Consider the following 20944-nt stretch of genomic DNA (forward strand, 5'->3'; position numbering starts at 1 on the left):
ATAAAGTCAGACTACAAAAAATTAAAAACTAAAAATTAAAAACAAAAATAAAATAAAAATTTAATAAGTTAGATAATGGAAAAGACTTAGCTGGTAATATGCGAATGAAACATGATGCCAAAGTCTTCTTCCATGAATGCCCTCCAACTACGAACATGCTCAGCAAATAGTAACTCCTTCTCTCTCACACGAACACAAGCGGGAAAAATTCAACAATATCTAATTATATATCTTATCACATGGATAGATATTATACATGTAAAATATTTCACCAACCAACAAATATATAAAACATGAATAATTCGGAGCAAATAAATAAACATGAAGTATACGGCTCCACTGCTCCATCATCCCCACACTTGTTTTTTTCCATTAAATTCTTCCTTGGGGATCGTCTCTATCTCAGTCTTTCTTCAAACTAGCAAAACTTAAAAACACAAAAACAAAGAACTACAAAAAACTACGTTAGTGACTCGATGACTTGTACAAAACTCGTGAAACCTCTACACACTTGAACTTAATATTTGAAGGGGAATTTAGAACTAATAATTAAGACTTAATAATAATTAACTAATGATTACTTTAATTAATTAATAATAAACTAAATTAAACCTAACCCTAATTAATATAATAATAATAATAAGACATAATAATTACCTTAAACTTAATTAATTAATTAAACTTAAACCTTAACCCTAATTACTTTAAACTAATAAACAATTTAGAAAGCTTTGATTAATTCAGATGATGAAGATAACTACCTAGGCTAGAATCCCCAAAGTTACGGTTATTAATTAAATGGAAAACTCAAGTTATGGAAATGGGATCGTAAAATAGACCCTTGACAGAAAACCCGAACAGGACCCTTGAACTTCAATAAGACGCCTATGGATTTCTAACAAGTTTTAAGACTCACCAGTTTTATATTAAACTTCCTTACGGTTATTTAATCGCTTATGTCTAAGTATTTTTTATGACGAAAACCTACCTTACAGCGCGGAATTCAAAGATAGCCAAGCAGACTCAATTAACTTAATAGACTAAGCTGACAATCAATCCTAGATAGACTCCTTACGAAGAACTAAATCTAGCAATCCCGACAAGCAAAGATCTATTAATTGCCTACCACCTTACAGCTTTTTAGACTAGCATCTCACTTTTATCTGTTTACTTGATTTTATTGTTTTTATTATCTTATTCGAATTCAATCACAAACTAGTCAAGAACACACAGTAAATGACCTAATAAAACCCTATCCTATGAAACAATCAACAAGGGCAATGTGAAACAATAAATTCAAGTAAACAAAACCAAGCAATCAAACGCATCAATTAAATCTAACTCAACCGTTTACTTAGAACATAAAATCCATAACAAAACGAAATCCAAATAAAATCAAACCGAACTAAGGTTCATCACGACCTAGGTAGTTTATGGAATTTAGCCTAGCATATTTAAGTCTAAATCAAACAAAACGAATAATAATGAAAACATGGTGAAAATATAAGAAACGGGGAATCGAAGATGATAAAACCCGTAAACTCGAACGTGAACGTGTAGCTCTTCACCGGATGTTCTCTCGCCTTCAAAATAACCAACCAACTCGAAAGTATGCTCCAAGAACTCTTAATTTCGGCCAAGGGTTTCCAGGTTATGTCAGGTTTAAGTTAAAGGTGTTTAAATACCCAAAACAAGGCCCAACTAGTCGCAAAAACGAATTAAAAACCCATCAGTGACCCCTAGGCGTCGCGCGACCGGGTATAGGGGATCCCTCCGCGCGGCGCGGTGTGCTTTTCCATGGGGCCGGTCAGACCGGCCCGGTCTGACCGGTTCTCTGTTCTGACCCTTTCTAACGCGTTCCGTATCTCCGTTTCGCCCTTTTTAATCATGATCAAACCCGGGAACCTACGACACACAAAAACGTTAGTAGTATACAAATCTTGGCTAAAAACGAACAAAAACAATTAAAATACTAATTAAAATATGCACGGAAAAAATAAATATTTAGCATTATATCACGGGCACGCACGAGTTCGATGAATTTCTAGTCCAGAAACCCAAATTTGCACCCCACCCCTCCCCGCGTGCGCGCGCGTAGGACTTGTGGTAAAACATGTCATAAAGATTCAAATGAGTGGTAAGGGCTCTACCTTAAATACCACTTATTATTTTGTTCCCAATCCGATGTGGGACAAACATTTTACCACTTTCTTCATTCACACACTTAAAACTTCCAACAATATGTACATTAAACTAGTGGGTTTCTCACTCAACCTTGTGTTAACAAAACTACTTTGTTTTTAACGCATATGCAGGTCATCGTGTGATGTGAAGTTAGTTCAAGATTGGAAAGAAAACTTAAGAATCAAGATAGAGAAATAAATAAGACATTTTGCTTTATGATTTATCTTTTCTTGGTGAATTATTTGTTTTTGGATATTGTATTTGAATAATATGTTTTAATTGAATTTTATTAAATAGATATTGAAATTTCCAATGTTGCATAATAGTACCTTGAGAGCTATGAACAATTAGCTCAAGCCCCGACATTTCCACTTTAAGTTATGGTGTGACATGTTTTTAAAAATAATTAGTGAGATCTTGTCTATGCAATTGCATTTACAATACATTAGGATTTACCCTGTGCGACACTGGTGGAAATATAGACAACGTTAATTAAACACATGTATATATGTGTGTGTATAAATTTATATTTCAGTAAATTTAATAATAATTTGTGTAGGCGTGTTATCAAATTAAAAGTAAGTATTGTTACTACATGAGGCGAAGTATAAGAATCATAAAAAAAGATATATGCAAAGATGTATACATACTGTAAGATTATTGTTACTTCATATAAAATGTGGATAGTTTGTATAATATGATTTTAGGAGTAACCAATTATTTGATTTGTATAATTGAAAACTATTGAAATATTGAAAATAATCATGGGAAAAAGCGTGAAACGACAAAGATTTAAGCATGAAAATAATCATAACTAAAGGAATTGATAAACAAATCAAATCAAGGAAAAAACAAATCGGATGTTGACGTATAATAATTCATACATCTATTCAACACTAAAGTATCTCCAAATAATCGTAATATCAACAATTATATTAGAATAAATAGTCACTAATGTTTATAATCTTTATTTTTAGGAAACTATAACCTTGAAAAATAAAAGAAGCTGAAATGAAGAAAAACGAAAAAAAATGTGAAAACAGACTCAACACATCCCATGGTGAATCAAGGCATGACCATGTCAAGAACATGGAAGAAAAGACAAAAATTAAGAAGACACAACATGCCATGTTGACATCAACACACCCCATGTTGGAAGTACAATAAGAAATGACATAATAGAATATTCTGAAGCTCGACATGGACATCGTGACACCTCAACACGCCCGTGTTGATAGTACAAGAGAAAAGACAAAATTGGACACTTCTAGACTCACCACGGCCGTGTTCAGAGCTCAACATGGTTGTTTTCTCTCTCCTACTGTACCACCTGCCAACGAGCATTTAATACAATAAGACAAAGTGATCAATACAATTGTGCACAACTCAACACGAGCCGTGTTGAGTGCCCAGCTTAGCCTATAAATTGAATGCTCATCCACCACATTCAACAGACCTTCAATAACATTAAATCCACCTCCTTTCACCACCATTAGTAAGGAAATAATCACATCTATCCAACCTTTGAAGATCAAGGAGACTAAACTCTTGAAAGAAGTCATTAGCATCAAAGATTACTTATCAAAATTGGTTAGATTGTTCTAAATCATGTTTGTATGTATTATTTTAATGTATAACATTATGCTTACTGTTAGCTACACTTTCATATTATCATCTTGATTTGTAATAAATCTTAATTAAAGTTTAATACTATTGGTTAAACATGTGAAAGTTTATAATAAGTAAAGGTTATGTTATAATTATCACTTGATGAGGAATGTTAAAATACTCTTAAAAGATACCACAAGTGTCGAGCTTGAAGATAAGCCGAGGAATTGTCACTCTTGTGAGGCCTTGGTTAATAAACTTTAAAGAGACACCAAGTACCGAGCTTGATGATAAGACGGAGAACTGCCATTCTTGTAAGGGTTTGGTTGAAAAAAAAATCCTAATATGAACATGGACCAAATGAAGTATTAGTAGTACTTGATCGTCTTAAAATGGGAATGATTGACAATGTTATGAAAACGGATTGTTGATGTTCTTCCACTAATATCGGTTAATTACTTGTGAAGTGCGTGTGCAACATAACATATTTTAAACAACTCTTGGATGGTTATTACATGAGTTCTATAATTGTCCAAGAGTTGTGTGGTTGGTAACTCAAGGTTGATCATTTACAACTTAACTAATCCTAATTGGTAAGTACAATACAAAGGTTATTTTTACTAAAATATCAAGGGCAATTCACTTAATAATTTAAGGGATTGTCTAATCTTTAAAGTAAGTTATCTTATAAATACTTATTATAAACTACTTGATTACATAAAATGATGTTTTAGTGTAGATCATGAAGTTATATATACCTCTTTCTTTAATTATCATGGAATAGCATGGCTTAGGAATAAGGTGTTATTTCCACGTTTAATCACCATAGCAAGCTCATATCACATGTTTACTAATTAATTGTTAAACCAAGTTAAAAAGGATGATGCACATTTATCCTTGATCATCTCTTTAAAAATATAAAAACCCAAAATATTGTCTTTATATTATGCTTTTAAATTTCTTTTAAAACTTACTTATCAAACAAACACCACTATGATGATTTTCCGATTAAAATAAATACAACGATTTAGTAATAAAAATCATACAAGTGTGTCCGTGGATCGATACCTTCAAGAGAGAAAGAGGGTGGATTATGCGGTCAGATAATCGCTTACAGTGGGAAATGGGGAATTAGATCAAAAGGCATACAAATATTAATTACACACATTAATTATGGAATTCTTCTCTTACAAGAATCTTGACTAAAGAACCCAAAGCCAATGTTCAAATTCGTTTTAGAAGCTCGCTAGGATCGCTCACTAGTGAATTCAGCTCAATGTATGAGTTACTTGAGCCGAATTGGTCCATGTGCCAAATCATCTTGATTTTGTATACGATCAAGCTACCAACAGCTCGAACTCGACACAAACATGTTACGAGCAAGCTACCTATAGCTCAAACTCGACACAAACATGTTACGAGCAAGCTACCTATAGCTCAAACATATATATAGCCAACAAGCTATAGTTTGAGTATTTACACAGGCCAACACAATTATAGTCCACAAACTATTTAAGCAACGCTACTCTTAAGTCAGTGTTGTAGTAACTGCTAGTCATCGGTCGGATGATGAGGTGAGGACTAGTGATTCGTCGACGCCTAGTTGGGAGTTTTACCACCATTCTTAAGTTTAAACTTAGTTATGTATTTAACAAGGCATTAACTATAATGAAATAAGAATTAATTACACAAATGGTCTTCATGGTTAGGACAAGTCACACCTTTAAAGTCCAAGACATCGCCCTTTTTGCATCGTAAACCATAGGAGTGATGGTATTGGTAACATGACGAATCGAACTGACATTGTCCTAACAATTGGCAACACAAAATTCTTACCGAACAACATCAGTACCGATAACAATAATGTCCGTTTCTATGATTTTTAATCAATGTAAAATATGCGTCGAATCATATCGATAACGTAATGAACCAAATCGACACTGACTGAGTTTCGGTCTTAACGGAGTTTAACTAGTTAAAAAACATTTAAAGGAAAAACACAAACACAGTGAAGGCTGAAATATGAAACACGGTAACCATGGATGGCTGTTGCTAAAATATGAAACACATCATGTTTAGATAACATGATCCATTGCCGTCTATTTAGAACAACCCATCATGGGTTTTCCGTTCTGCTGCAACTGTCATATCATTCTTACGGGCACGAATTGGATGTGGTAAAGTCATCCAACAGGATGATCACTGAACATATCCGTCAAGGTAATCTTGATTCAGCATACAATGTGTTTAAAAACATGTCAATTAAGACTACTGTTACATGGAACTCAATGCTAACTGGGTATTCGAAAACACCAGGAAGATTTGAAGATGCCCGCCAACTGTTTGATAAAATACCTCAACCAGATATTGTCTCTTATAACACAATGTTGAGTTGTTATATCCGTAACTGTGGCGTTAAGGCTGCTCAGGCTTTTTTTGACCAAATGGTGGTTAGAGATACCGCGTCTTGGAACACGATGTTATCGGGTTTATGTCAGAATGGGATGATGGATCAAGCCTATCAACTGTTTGATGAAATGCCTGAGAGGAATAATGTGTCGTGGAACGTTATGATTTCGGGGTATGCTGCTACGGGTGATTTGATCGATGCGGAAAAGCTGTTTAGGAAGGCACCTTCGAAATGTGTTATTGCGTGGACTGCTTTGGTGACTGGCTACATGAAGTCTAGAAAGGTTGATTTGGCTGAGAAACTGTTCTATGAAATGCCTGAGAGAAATCTTGTGACATGGAACACGATGGTCTCGGGTTATGTGGAAAATGGACGGGCTGACGATGGTTTAAAGGTGTTTAGAACAATGGTTGAAACCGGGGTTAAGCCGAATTCGTCAACCATTAGCAGTGTGTTACTCGGTTGTAGTAATCTATCTTCACTAAAACTAGGTAAGCAAGTACACCAATTCACACAAAAATCTCCACTTTCTTTACAAACCATAGTGAATACGTCTTTAATCAGTATGTACTGCAAGTGTGGTGAGTTGGAGACCGCGTGGAAGTTGTTTCACAAAACTTTACATAAAGATATTGTCACATGGAATGCTATGATTTCAGGATATGCTCAACATGGTGAAGGCAATAAAGCTCTTATGTTATTCGATTCCATGAAAAAATCGGGACTTGAACCCAATTGGATCACTTTCATAGGTGTTTTAACAGCTTGCAACCATGCTGGATTGGTCGCTCGTGGGATTCAATACTTTGATTCAATGCAGAGAGACTACAAAATCAAACCAAAACCTGATCACTTCACTTGTATGGTTGATCTTCTTGGTCGAGCCGGTAAGTTTGTTGAGGCTATAAGTTTAATAAAAACCATGCCTTTTAAGCCCCACCCGGCTTTATACGGGACCCTTTTAGGTGCTTGTAGGGTTCACAAGAATTTAGAGGTGGCTGAATATGCAGCTAGAAGTTTGCTTGAATGTGACCCATCAAGTGCAGGTGGTTATGTTCAACTTGCTAATGTCTATGCAGCCATGAAGAAATGGGACTGCGTATCTAAAGTTAGAAGATCAATGAAAGATAATAAAGTTGTTAAATTTCCAGGGTATAGTTGGATCGAAGTAAAGAATACTGTACATGAGTTTAGATCAGGTGATAGAGTCCACCCTGAACTTGTTTTGATTCATGAAAAACTGAACCAACTGGAGAAGAAGATGAAGGTGGCTGGTTATGTTCCGGTTCTTGAATTTGCATTGCATGATGTGGGTGATGATCTTAAGAAAAAGATGTTATTATGGCATAGTGAGAAGCTGGCAATTGCTTATGGTTTGATTAAAATGGCAAAGGGGGTTCCAATTAGGATTTTCAAGAACTTGAGGGTTTGTGGGGATTGTCATGAGGCAACAAAGTTTATATCTGCAATAGAGGAAAGGGAAATCATTGTGAGAGATAATTCGCGGTTTCATCATTTTAAGGATGGAAAATGCTCTTGTGGAGATTATTGGTGACCTTGAGGTCCATAGTTGCAGTGGTTTACCGCGAAGTGTTCATAAACCGTCCAAATCGAAACAAATCAGCTGGTTTGACATCCAGACAGCGTGGTTTCCAAGTCGGTTTTGAAATCCAAACAGTAAAACTTTAAGCGAAGTAGTCAATTCCACCAACAGTTGTTGGGCGGGTCAGAACTGAAATACTGTTGGATTCTGAATATGCCGAGCGGGGACTGTGTGTTTTGGACTAAAAGCCGGCTTTGAGTGAGCTTAGAAGGTAAAATATAGAAATTGTTCTTTATGAAGACCTCAAATGGTGTGTCAGGCTAGATAATCGATCAAGGATCAAAGAAAACAAAACAGGTGGCTCTAAGTGAAAAGACTCTTTTTTGGTTGTTGCTTGTTTAAGGTACGTCATAGATTGTAATTGCATCTCAGGATATGATTTTGGTAACTTTTGGTTGGTTCATACGAATCCTTTTTAATAATTATTATTGAGTACTTTACATGCTGTTAGATGTGTCAAAAGGGTTCTAGTAGAAATGAGCCATTTTAATACAGGTCGAAATAGGTCGGAAGTCGGATTGATCTGACCTGCAAACATTCTCTGTCATTTGTTAAAAGATTTATATTAAAGGGTTGTATTACTTTTAATGTTTGATATGTAGGCTGTGTTAATCAGTAATGTGAAGCTCTAGACTGTCCAAATATTGTTGGAGGGCCTTTGTTATGCGGTTTTTTTTTTCATATATATAGTTTATTATTTACTGCTACAGTGAAAACTACAGTAAATACCGGAAAATTGCAAAAATAAAAAATAAAAAAGTTAAAAAAACCTTCAATAAAAAGGCGTTAAAACTGCATACAAATAGACTTATTTAAAAAAACTATGATAAAAGCTTTTGCTTTTTGAGTGATTTTTCAAAATGGCCTGTTTCGGTTTTGTCACAACCCATTCTGACCTAAACCAAAATAACCATTTCTTTAATGCCCCGTCTCAACCCGAACTCATTCTGACCCCACCTGCCCAATTTGTTAGGTCTATTAGTTTCACTATGATTAAACACACACACATGGATGGTTACTTCGGTAAAAGAGATTAGACTACTGTTTTAGTCTCAACATATTGAAAATTACGAGTTTGGTCATCACCGTTTGTTAACCTGTAACACGTTTGGTCTTTGACATTAACCGGTAAAATTTCTCTTTAATTTATATGAAACGAATAAAATAGCCCTTTTATTTAAAAAAAATACAAAAAAAAAAGAAAACAAATTATAGCCCGAACACTACCGCTCTTTTCTCTTTTCTGCGGTGTAACATATCACCCTCCATTGGGTCTTGAAAGAATTTTGTTTATCAACTCCAAATAAACAACAAACACACACATGCAAACTAGCTTAGACGGATGAAATGATGCATTTGAATGTACACAACAAAATAAACAATGACAGTTGGACCTATGACTACAAACTTTTGGTGATCGGACTTTTTAGCAACGATAATACCAAGTGGTGTTTGAATATATCCTTATACTTGTTTGATTTTTTCAATGACTCAAATTTAAGTTTAAAGTACTCCAATAAACAAGAAATATTAATATTACGTACTTGCTTTTTTTCTACTTACAGTTGACCACCCTATATACATATAGATCGTATAGGAGTTATACGATCGTGTGGAATAAAAGTACAACAAAAAGCGCAGTGTACGGAGTTTGACTAGTATGACTCCCATACGATCGTATGGAAACAAAAAACAAAAACCAAAAATTCATTAAGTTGAGCCGTGTATGTTAAAAACAAAACGTGATGATACATGGACATCAATGCTACATGAAATATGATATGAGATACCATACGTACTTACCCTCGTTTTACGCAACAACACAATACAATAAACGGTAACACATGCATCTACAAAGTTATACCCATTCTCAAAACTCACACGCCCTAAAAAAAGATCGTATAATTGTTGGTTGTTTAAAAAACTCACAAACCCAAAGTTCATACGAAAGTTTCCGATTGTTAAAAAAAAGAAAAAAAAAACTTATACGATCGTATAGTGTCCATACTATCGTATGGAATGTTCCCGAACAGCAGACAAAGGCTGCGAGAAACTGACAAAAGCTGCAATCTTATACGATTGTATAAGAGCCATACGATCGTATAAATTCCAAGGGTGTGTGGATAAGTCAAAAGATGCGTGGATAACCGAAACCATTTTAATTATCAACTTCTTGAAAAGAACAAAAAAGACTTCAATTTTCTTTTCTTTTATATTGATTGCGTTATTATCTTAAATATTTTGTTTGGTTAAAACTCATACAGTGAGCACCGTTACATATGTATATAGATAAATACCAAAATGTTGGTCCCACAGCTTTTTTTTTAGAAACCCACACTTTTTGTATTACTAAATTTAGTTTCATCATTAAACATTAAATCAAATCTGTTAGTATAGTAAGTTGGTTGATGTTTGTTATGCTAACCTCTCCGGGTTTATTTTGCCTGGGTTCGAACCACCTAGCTGGCTAGCTGTTCATATGCATGTTTCTTTTATCTATCTATTGTTTTAATTTTGGTGGATTGTGACATCATATTTTTTTAAAGATCTTTGAATTTAGGTTATTTTTAAAGGTTTTTTAAAGTGTAATAATTTGAGGAGATTTAGTTTCGGCATTGTAAAGAACCTAAGTGATGCCGCAACGCCTCGTTATATACTATAGATAATTATCAGTTTGTCGGTGCCACAAACATTGAAAGCTACTTGTCTATGTTTATATTCAGAGTGTTTGGAATACAAAACAATTATGTTGTTATGGTCTAATGGCCAATGGGTGTTCCTTTTTTTCAAAAAAACTTTGCCTAACGCACGCTCGAACCTTTGTTACATCTATATCTATTTTTTTTCTTAAGATTTCTCTCTATATTATAACTGTATGGAAACGTTGACCCCCCAAGTCGTCAATTTGTATATGCTTATGACCCGTAAGTTTCCTTACTTTTTCTCATTGTATTTGTGTATCAATTGGTTAGCTAGTTTATTAATTATGTTAATGTTAATATGTTGTATTTTGGTGTTTACGAATTTTAGTTTCAGTATTGTAATGAATGTAACCGATACAGTCCGATTCACGTCGACTCATCGATGCAACGCCTAAGTTTTACATACCAGATAGACACATGTTTTTTTTATTCTAGGCTATACGAGTGTTCTGGTGTTTACTAATTTTTTTTTTATTTAGTGTCGGTACCATAACGAAATCAACATATACCAATCGAATTTGTCTCGCTTTGATCATAAGTTATTATGTGCCAGTACTATTTGGGCATTCACGAATTTAGTTTTTGGATTAGTGTCGCCGTCATTTCGAAGTTACTGATATGTCATACATGTGTCAGTGCTATTTTAGGCATTCACGAATTTAGTTTTTGGATTAGTGTCATTGGCATTTCGAAGTCAGTGCTACCAACCCAATTCACGGTTGGTGGTCAGTCAAATGTTGATTTAGCGTGGAGAAAATAGGTTGACCGAATTCGTAGCGTTGTGTCGTCGTCGGCCCGCCACGTTATTTTTTAATAGGTTTATGGGGAAATAGTTTAGGTCTCAAAATAATGATTTATCAATCTTGTTATTTAAGAGAGAGGGGAAGGGGGGGGATTAATTAAGCAATCGGCTTTCTCCAATAGTGTTATTATTGATAAGAATTACCGTTAAAGGTTGCAACTGACAAGACTTTTACCAAGCTACTACAAATCGGGGCTCAAATTGATGTGAGCTTCCTATTGCTCTGACAAGTTACTACTGATGCGACCCTAAGATGACATGATGTGGTTCAGCCATACAAACATTGTGAATGAGCATTTTCCACTTACTACATTTGTTGTTGAAAAAGGTGGAGATAGTTCGAGTTTCGATTGCTGCAAGTTCTTTTGATTTATTCATGTCTTCGGCTATGCTACTCTTTGTTCTAATTCTTTGCTTCTTCTTCGTCTCTTTGATTTTTAGCTCGAGGTCGTCTCTTTAATTTCTTTATGTCACTAACTGCTTCAGGTTTTTGTTTTTATTTTCTTAAATCAAGCTCAACTTTTAGCTCGGATAATATTTTAATCAAAACTTAAAGCCTTATTTAATACTCAAGCCTAACTAGAGCTCAACGTGACATTGAACTCACCCCGTATTTATAATTTTTGTTTTCAGTATTTTAAATAAATTCATACTATTAATAAAGTCTATAAATAAAAAACCTTATGAAATGAACAATTTAGAATATGATATCATCCTCCTTTTTGAATAAACTTTATACCACAAAGTAACGTAAAAAACGTTTAATATATGTGCAAAAATAGAACAGTTTTAATAATATCATAAAGCGGCATCACTGTTTGGTTCCACTTCCAGCTCTGAAAATTTCAAAGTTGTTTTGGAGGGATAATAATATTAATAATATTAACACCAAGGGCGGCACACCGTCATCTCGTCGTCAATCTCCACCAATGTCCTTCACTTCCCGGTCATCCAGATCCTCCATCTCACCCTTCCGGTCCAGAAAGTCATCGGAGCCACCGGACACCACTCGCCGTACCAAACCTCAATCCAAACCACAAATTTCTCCGATTCCGACCACTAAACCCTCGCAACGTCCGGTTTCAACCAAAGTTAAGGAGAGTGTGACGGTTACCGTCAGACTTCGTCCTCTCAAGTACGTGATTCCTGTTTATTTTAATTTTAATTGACTGTTAAATGTATTTGTTTTTATCTAATTTGAAGTGTTTGATTTGGTGGTGGCAGTCCTAGGGAAATTAACAAAGGAGATGAGGTTTCGTGGTTTGCGGATGGAGATTATTCGATTCAGAACGAGTTTAATCCGGCTATTGTCTATGGATTTGGTTAGTTAGTTAGTTAGTTAGTTAGTTAGTTAGTTTCTATACCTAATTTTGATTTGTTAACATGAATCTCTTTTTGAGGTAGTTATTATAGTTAGTGAGAGTTTTGCACTTTTATTACAGATAGAGTTTTTGGACCGGCAACGACTACTAGGCAGGTTTATGATATTGCAGCTCACCATGTTGTTAATGGTGCCATGGAAGGAGTTAATGGTAATCTTTTTTTTTTTAAATTAGTTTAAATGAAATATCTGCTATTATGTTAACACTACATTATAACATTTTTGTGTTCTTAATTATGAGCTATATTAGGTCAAGTACATATCTGTTGGTGTTTCCTTCACATGACATCTATTGACCATGTGACAAGTAGCAAACTTCTAATTAGAATACTTGCATGCAGAGTTCGGTGATTGGTGTACTTGTTTACAGTTTGTCTGATTATTAATTCTTATGCAGGCACAGTGTTTGCATATGGTGTGACTAGCAGTGGGAAGACTCATACAATGCATGTATGCCTCTATATGATCTGTCTTTTGCTTTGCCTTTTTCTATATGAGTGACATGATAGTACCAAAAAAAATAAAAAAATAATGTGGTTATACCATTTTTAACTTACAAAATACATTATTTATTCAACCTTTTTTGTTGCTTGTCGTGTTTGGTTGACATTAGATATAACTGTAGTCACTCATGAAAATCAATTGCTTGTATAGGGTGAGCAAAAGTCGCCTGGCATTATACCTTTGGCTGTAAAGGACGTGTTTGGAATTATACAAGAGGTATATGCTAATGCTCCACTTAATCATTTTTCTATTTAGTAGATACTTAGACTCTGATTGTAAAGTTGGGGCATGTTTGTTTAACTTATATACACTCTAAAAACATTGTATTGTATCAGACACCTGGACGGGAGTTTTTGCTTCGTGTTTCCTATCTGGAGATCTACAATGAGGTCTGCACATTTTTTTGTACCTAATATTTAATTGCATAAGCATCAGTTATTTGTAATTTGTCATGTCATAGCAATGTATGAATCTGCTGTGTTTCTTGTCTCTAGGTCATAAATGACTTGCTTAATCCAACAGGGCAGAACTTACGAATTCGAGAAGACAGCCAGGTTTATATCACACACTTATTTTAATCACTCGTCTAATGTTGAGGCGTATAGATTTTTTGTTGGTCTCATATGTGTTCTGCACTTGACAGGGAACTTATGTTGAGGGAATCAAGGAGGAAGTTGTTCTGTCACCTGCTCATGCTCTTTCACTAATAGCGTCTGGGGAAGGTATGGTAATTTCTCCTTGTCTTTATTTAAAATAATTCTGAAGTTTTATTTTTTCATGCCTGCAGCACATAGGCATGTTGGATCAAATAACTTTAACCTACTCAGCAGTCGTAGCCATACGATATTTACCCTGGTAATTATAAATGTTCATAAATTCTTTCTAGTTGTATACAGTTTACTGGCGAACTTACATGATAAACATTATTCAGATCATGCATCGTGGCAACATGGCATTCTGGATAGTAATCTAATGAGCTGTTTGTTTATTTGTCTACCAGATGATTGAAAGCAGTCCATGTGGGGAGAATTTGGAGGAGGAAGTAACTTTGTCACAGCTGGTATTTTAAATGATTTTTTTATTTTTTTTTGGGCTTTATATTTGTATCAAATTATGTTCATATCTGCCACTCTTTTTGTTGCAGCACTTAATTGACCTGGCAGGATCTGAAAGTTCTAAAACAGAGACAACTGGAGTGAGGAGAAAAGAGGGCTCATACATAAATAAAAGCTTGCTTACTCTTGGCACAGTAAGACCACTTATTGCTTTCTTGACTTTTTATAGAACGGGATAATATACTATTTATTGCTGTTGTATTTTTTCTGACGATTCATTGGTGTTTGCTTGCCTAATTTCAGGTGATATCTAAATTAACAGATGGTAAGTCTGCACACATTCCTTATCGGGATTCAAAGCTTACACGATTGCTGCAATCTTCCCTTAGTGGCCATGGACGAGTTTCTGTAAGTTCAAAGATATTTTTTATTTCTTTCGGTAACCTTTCTCTTAAATCCATATTCAATGACATTTTTTAAACTTTTATGTAGCTTATATGCACTGTGACTCCTGCATCAAGCAATACTGAGGAAACACATAATACCTTGAAGTTTGCTCATCGTAGTAAGCATGTGGAAATAAAGGCTTCTCAGAATAAGGTGATTACTAACATGATATTTGAATAGAATCATCTGGTTCTAGCAGTTTGTCTGACCTAATTTGATATTTGGTTCCTAGATTATTGATGAAAAATCACTTATCAAGAAGTACCAAAGGGAAATTTCCAGCTTAAAAGAAGAGCTTCAACAGTTAAAGCGTGGTATGATGGAGAATTCACGTATGATGGCGCCGAACCAGGAGGATCTGGTTAACATGAAACTTCAGGTTTGTTACAAGTTTTTTTAATTTTAAAACTAGTTGTAAGCTGTGATAGTAGGCACTTATAATCTTAAACAGTTACCCTACCTGTATTATGTGGCAGTTGGAAGGTGAACAGGTCAAACTACAGTCTAGATTAGAGGAGGAAGAACAGGCTAAAGCAGCTTTGATGGGAAGGATTCAAAGATTGACGAAATTAATTTTGGTATCAACGAAGAACACAATGGCATCAAATGTACCTGAAAATCCAGATCATCGGAGAAGACATTCTTTTGGTGAAGATGAAGTATGTAAATTAACTTATTTATAGAGTATATTAAGCTGTGTAAATTATGAACATTTCTTATTCATTATGGTTTTCATTTTTTTCAACAGCTAGCATACTTGCCAGAGAAAAAACGAGGGATCTTTATTGATGATGATGCTGGAAGCATTGATTCTGAGAAGTCTGATATGGCGAATCTTGATGAGCTGGTAAAAGATTTCAGGAAGAACAGAAGAAAAGGAATGCTTGGGTGGTTCAAACTAAAGGTATATCTTTAGTGATAAACGTAGCATAATAATGTTGTCTTTTGATCTTTTGAGTTATGTTTGCAGAAGCCTGACCATTTATCTGGTTTATCATCATCACATACTGATCATGAAAGCTCGACAAGTGGCTCACCTACATCTTCCAGATCATCAAAAAGTAAAGCGGTGTTTAGTGATATGAGAGATGGAGTGAGAAGTTCTGTTGGAAGAAAAGGTGACGACTTGGCATGTGGTGATGTGCTTCTGCAAAGAACACAAGCAGGTGACTTGTTTAGTGCAGCTTCTGGCAGCAAGCGTTTACCTCCGGTGAGAGAAACTTTTCTGCTTATTGCTAAAAATTTATGTCTACTCTTATAGTACTGGAAATTTGATTTTACCAATGAGTGTCTTACAGACAGGAACTACTATAATCGACCAAATGGACCTTATCAGCGAGCAAGTGAAAATGTTATCCGGTGACGTGGCACTTTGCACTAGCTCTCTGAAGAGACTTTCAGAACAAGCAGCTAATAGACCTGACGACTTGCAACTTCAGGTTACCTATTTTAAATCCATGTGTTTCACCTTAAATTTAAAGTTTTTCAGTCAAATGGTAGGTTGACTTTGTATTTTTCCTTAGGAACAAATACAGAAACTAAAATATGAGATTAAAGGGAAGAAATCTCAGATACGCCTATTGGAGCAACGAATGATCAGTTCTGTTGAAATGAATCCACATAACATAAAAGGCTTTGAGACATCTCAGGTAACATATGATTTAAATAGCAATTGGTTCCATTGTGTTACCATATGTATTTATCACCTTACTGCACATGCATTTTAGGTTCCTTCCAAGCTTATTACTCAACTAAATGAGAAAACATTTGAACTTGAGGTAGGTTCTATCCTTTATACAACAATATGGTGTTATTGAATAATAACTCACTTATTATAGTTTCTGTTGAAAGATAAAAACAGCAGATAACAGAGTTCTACAAGACCAGCTACAAGTGAAGGTATCTGAGAATGCTGAAATGCAACAAACCATTCTTTTATTAAGGCAACAACTGGAATCTCTAACAGCAGACAACAATTCGAGCCCTCGACAAAAAAAATATGTATATGAAGAAAAATACACCAATGAAAGCACACCAACCAGTGTTATGAGTTTAAATAAAGTATTCTCACAAGAAGACTCCAATAGCAGTAGCGATGATACATTTCTAAACTCTAAGCTTCTAATGCAGGTTAGTTAAAACCCTTTTCACATTTTTCATTATTTGTATCAGTTTTTACTGATTATGTTGCAAACTGAGTTGACTCAGGCGGCAGAGATAGAGACATTGAAGAAAGAGAAGGCTCAAATAGCTGAAGAAAAAGATGGGCTTATGATATGCAGTCAAAAATTGGCTGATGAAGGTTCATATGCAAAAGAGCTGGCTGCGGCTGCCGCAGTTGAGCTTAGAAACTTAGCTGCAGAAGTAACAAAACTTTCTTACCAAAAGGCCAAACTCAACGCTGAGCTGACGGTTGCAAAAGAATCCTCCAAGTCTAACTTATGTAAACAAGAAGACGGTTTGATTGTAGAAGAGTTGCAGAAAGAGCTCAATGCCCGACACCAACGAGAAGCTTTTTTGGTTGGTGCACTTTCTGAAAGAGATAGGTTGGAAAGTGAGTTGAGAAAAAGACTCGATGCTGCAAAGAGACATGAGGGGGATTTGGAAGCAGAGCTGGCAAACATGTGGGCCCTTTTTGCAAAGCTAAAGAACTCTTCTGCTGGTTCAGAGGATATTTTAACTGATAAAACCACAATTGTACGATGCAATGAAGTTTTTGTGGAAGATGATGAGACACAGTCGGTTAATGAGGTAAGATTATTGTATGAGAAAGAAAAAGAAAGGTGAGAGGAACTGGAACGTTATGTTTCAAGATTGAAGGTACTCGTTTTCTTTTATTAATGCACATTTTCTTCATGGGAGTATCTGTTATATATAGTTACCTAATATTGTATTTGTATTGTTAGGGTGATGATATTGCTGATTTGGACATTAATTCACTAGAGGAGCTCCAAAACCTTAATGTTGAGGCAATAACTAAGATCTGTCATGCAAAGGTAGAGATCGACATGACACTTTATGTATATGCGCGTGCGCTCGTGCGTGTGTATATTTTTACTAACAATTTGCTTATGTTGGTTGTTGATTACGCAGGCATCATACAGGTGAGGGTGCTATATGTTTAGCTAACTGCAGAAGGGTATTTGTAATAGATGTATTTATTTTAAAAAATTGTCACTACTAAAAGTTACACCTTGTAACAACTGAATATTATGTACTTATTGGCACTCTATAATAATTATTTCTTGCATTTTCTACATCCGAGTCTGGAACCTTTTTATTTATCAATCTTTTCTCAAGTTACTATGCATAGGCTTGTAAGATCTTCAGGTTGGATTCATCAGACTTGCAACGTCCTCTGTGATCTTGAGCTCCATTATAATGTATGCTGTATATAAACAACAAAAAGTTCTTGCTGTAATAAAATTGTAAAAAATCTATATTGTTTATTGGTTAAATAACTAAAAAAAAAAGAAAGACTTGGACTTTGGGAGTTTGTTGCAGTTTGCTGGAGCCCATCCTATTCGTTGCTTCTCATTATCATAGATGATGAGTTTATCATAAAATGATACGTCTGTAAGTACCACGTAAAATAAGCAACTTTATAATGCATATATACACCGATAAATGAAATGATATGTACCTCCGATTAGATTAACACTTTCAATGCCGACTTCTGAACCATTCAAAATCCCAAGGCAAGCGTTACCGTATTTCTGCATCAACATATGCAAATGTTAACCAACATTGTGAAAAAAAGGGGAATTGTTTTAGATTTCTGATGGCTTCTTACACTAATGATGAGATATGCATCGAGGTCCATCTGAAACCGAACTTTCTTTGATTTTGCAAAACTCAACATTATTGGCTTGAATAAGTTTTTGACATCTTGAACAGACTTAAACGGTTTTGATCCTTTCCAACATACCGGGAGAGTTGTATCTTCATTTGCATTCTCAATCTGCTTTCCTTTAATGTCATTCAAAAGCTGCAACCATGAACGATCAATTTCATATATGTAGCCTGAAAACTTGTATAATATCATATTTATAATTTATCCCACCATAGATAGTAGAGCTTTATAAGCTTCTTCACAAAAGTAAGTGTAGGTGCTTCCACTATCAAACACTATAGGGAGACCTTTTTTTCCGCTTGTTTTTCCACCAACATATAGCTCAGCGGTTCCTAAGTAGTAGTGGTTTCTGTAAAAAGCTCATAAGTTTGTCGACAGTTTACAATCTTTAAAACAAAAATGGAAAGGAAAAGGAATCTTACAATATTTTGGTTGTTGACATTGGTGACCAAATGACTCCTGAAGAAGGGACAAACTCATCACCGAAAAACAAGTGACCGTCTCCTTGCGCACCAAGACAATGAGCCACAACATTTTTAGTGACACCAAGTTCGTTTAATTGGTGCAAGATGCTTGCTTTACCTAACCCGAGACCAAGAACTCCATCTGTGTAAGGTGGGTCCATTGGGCCTTCTACTTCTTGATTGTAACCACATCTGAACATATGAAACTAAGACGCCATGAGCCATGCATTGAATAACAGATTGCAAAAATAAAAGAAAAAGGCGTTGACCCGAATGCAAGACGAGGTTTGACTACTGTTCCATTGGAGTATTGTAAGGGGAACCAGTCTTTGACCAAAAGACCAAGAGACGAACCGTGATCGGCATACTGAACTTCATAGTCACATTGATCGCTTGGAGACTCGCATTCGAGTGTTTCTGGTCCATTAACAGACGCACATAGTGGGTCTATGCATGTCACAAGGTTTTTGTTAGGCTTATAAGGCTTGTGAGGAGCCTACAAACATATTAAAACCATTGTTGTTTCAAATGCTATATATATATACACACACATCATGTGAATCACCACGAATAATAATGAAAGAGGAGTTACCGGGAAGCATTTGGTGCAAGGAACATCACACTGAAGCCAAGTGAGATCACTACCGGTATCGAGGTCTAACCAATATGGTTTTGGTGGATTCCCTATATTAACTGTCACATAATAATACCTGCATATACAATTACAACTCATCCCTTTATTCACAATAATAATAATAATAATAATAATAATAATAATAATAATTTCCATAATTCACAACACTCTACCTACTTCTACAAGTTGTACCAAAATTTTTGTCTCAAAATAACATGTTATAATAAAGGTCCTAGAGTTAAATAAGAAATAATAATAATCAAACAAGCTAGCCCATATAAATTAAATACTAGATAAAAGAAAAAAAAAATACCCAGTGGGATAAACATTTCCGGTGACTTGAAAGGCGATGGAGGAGGATGATCGGTGGCCGGAAGTAGAGTTGACGGCGGAGTTGGGGTGAACTGAGTCTGAATAACATGTTTGGAATGATGTTAATAAGTAACAGAAGGGTATGAATATAAATATGATGATGAAGTTGAATCTTGAATGCATGTTGAGTGATTAATGAATTATGAGTAATTGAGTTCTCAAAAGTTATATAGAGGATGGATGAGTTTGTGTTAGTGAGAGAAGAAGACGTTGACTTGGTGTTGGTGTGTTTCCTCCGTACATGTCTGAACTGAACTCAAGACTGTTTTTACCATAACAGTATATTTTATCTTGGATCATATGAATCATTACATGGTTACAGTTTGGTGAGCTGCTAGCTTTGGTTTACTTTTTCCATTTTGATTTTTCCTTTATTTATTTAAAATATAATAATATAGTGTTTACATGGCAAACGTATAATAAATTGGTCTCCAATCACCTTTTAAATCGTAAAACTTAATATTTTAAAAAATACATTAACAAATTTTGGAGTTGTAACATTATAGCGGTTGGCATTTAGTTCGATAATACAGGGTAATGATTAAAGATTAAGATCTTTATGATCTTATATTTAAACATGACTTGAGATACTTTTCCAACAATAATCGTTTTCTTCATTTGAGTGAGTCATATAATCAAATGAGTGATTTAACTCAGCTATAGAAGATTTAGTTCTATTAAGTCAAATGAGTTGAGAGATTGAATCTAGACAAATATAAATGCAAATACAAATATGATTTTTATTTTTTAAAGTTTTGTTATAAAACAGGATTAAAGGTAATCGGGTTTGTTTATTAAACGAGTTACAATATAGTCTAATTTTTATTTAAATTCAACTTGAGGTTAGCTTTTAAGTATTAACATGCCTAGATCTTGTTTTAATTGTTTTGTCTGTTTGCTCAGATTGTTGTTTCGTTTGAGAAAA

The 20944-nt window shown here is 34.9% G+C and overlaps 2 protein-coding genes and 1 pseudogene across 3 annotated transcripts; 2 read left to right on the forward strand and 1 right to left on the reverse strand.

The window, feature by feature from the left end:
- Positions 1-5876: 5876 nt before the first annotated feature.
- On the forward strand, positions 5877-7906 carry LOC143570033 (pentatricopeptide repeat-containing protein At4g16835, mitochondrial-like). Its single transcript, XM_077055795.1, has one exon. The coding sequence runs from the start codon at positions 5877-5879 to the stop codon at positions 7755-7757; it is 1881 nt and encodes a 626-aa protein (XP_076911910.1). The 3' UTR covers positions 7758-7906.
- Positions 7907-12009: 4103 nt separating this feature from the next.
- Positions 12010-17955, forward strand: LOC143570034 (kinesin-like protein KIN-7E, chloroplastic; annotated as a pseudogene). The gene is made up of 24 exons (XR_013141845.1): positions 12010-12444; positions 12534-12631; positions 12752-12841; positions 13088-13140; positions 13345-13410; positions 13530-13583; positions 13689-13748; positions 13838-13916; positions 13982-14049; positions 14195-14254; positions 14339-14443; positions 14553-14657; positions 14742-14849; positions 14929-15075; positions 15173-15355; positions 15445-15600; positions 15667-15906; positions 15995-16135; positions 16220-16345; positions 16424-16474; positions 16548-16826; positions 16905-17516; positions 17603-17692; positions 17790-17955. The product of XR_013141845.1 is annotated as a kinesin-like protein KIN-7E, chloroplastic (transcript).
- On the reverse strand, positions 17847-20273 carry LOC143570037 (aspartic proteinase Asp1-like). The gene is made up of 9 exons (XM_077055797.1): positions 19961-20273; positions 19606-19723; positions 19283-19509; positions 18972-19205; positions 18760-18898; positions 18490-18684; positions 18340-18412; positions 18183-18270; positions 17847-18084 (listed from the first exon to the last, which is right to left on the reverse strand). The coding sequence occupies exons 1-9, from the start codon at positions 20140-20142 to the stop codon at positions 18000-18002; spliced, it is 1341 nt and encodes a 446-aa protein (XP_076911912.1). The 5' UTR covers positions 20143-20273; the 3' UTR covers positions 17847-17999.
- Between the last annotated feature and the right edge of the window lie 671 nt (positions 20274-20944).

This window comes from Bidens hawaiensis, unplaced genomic scaffold (assembly GCF_021521415.1).
Source record: "Bidens hawaiensis isolate Kalapana, Puna unplaced genomic scaffold, B.hawaiensis_p1.1 tig00024818_1, whole genome shotgun sequence".
NCBI classification, from domain to species: domain Eukaryota; kingdom Viridiplantae; phylum Streptophyta; class Magnoliopsida; order Asterales; family Asteraceae; genus Bidens; species Bidens hawaiensis.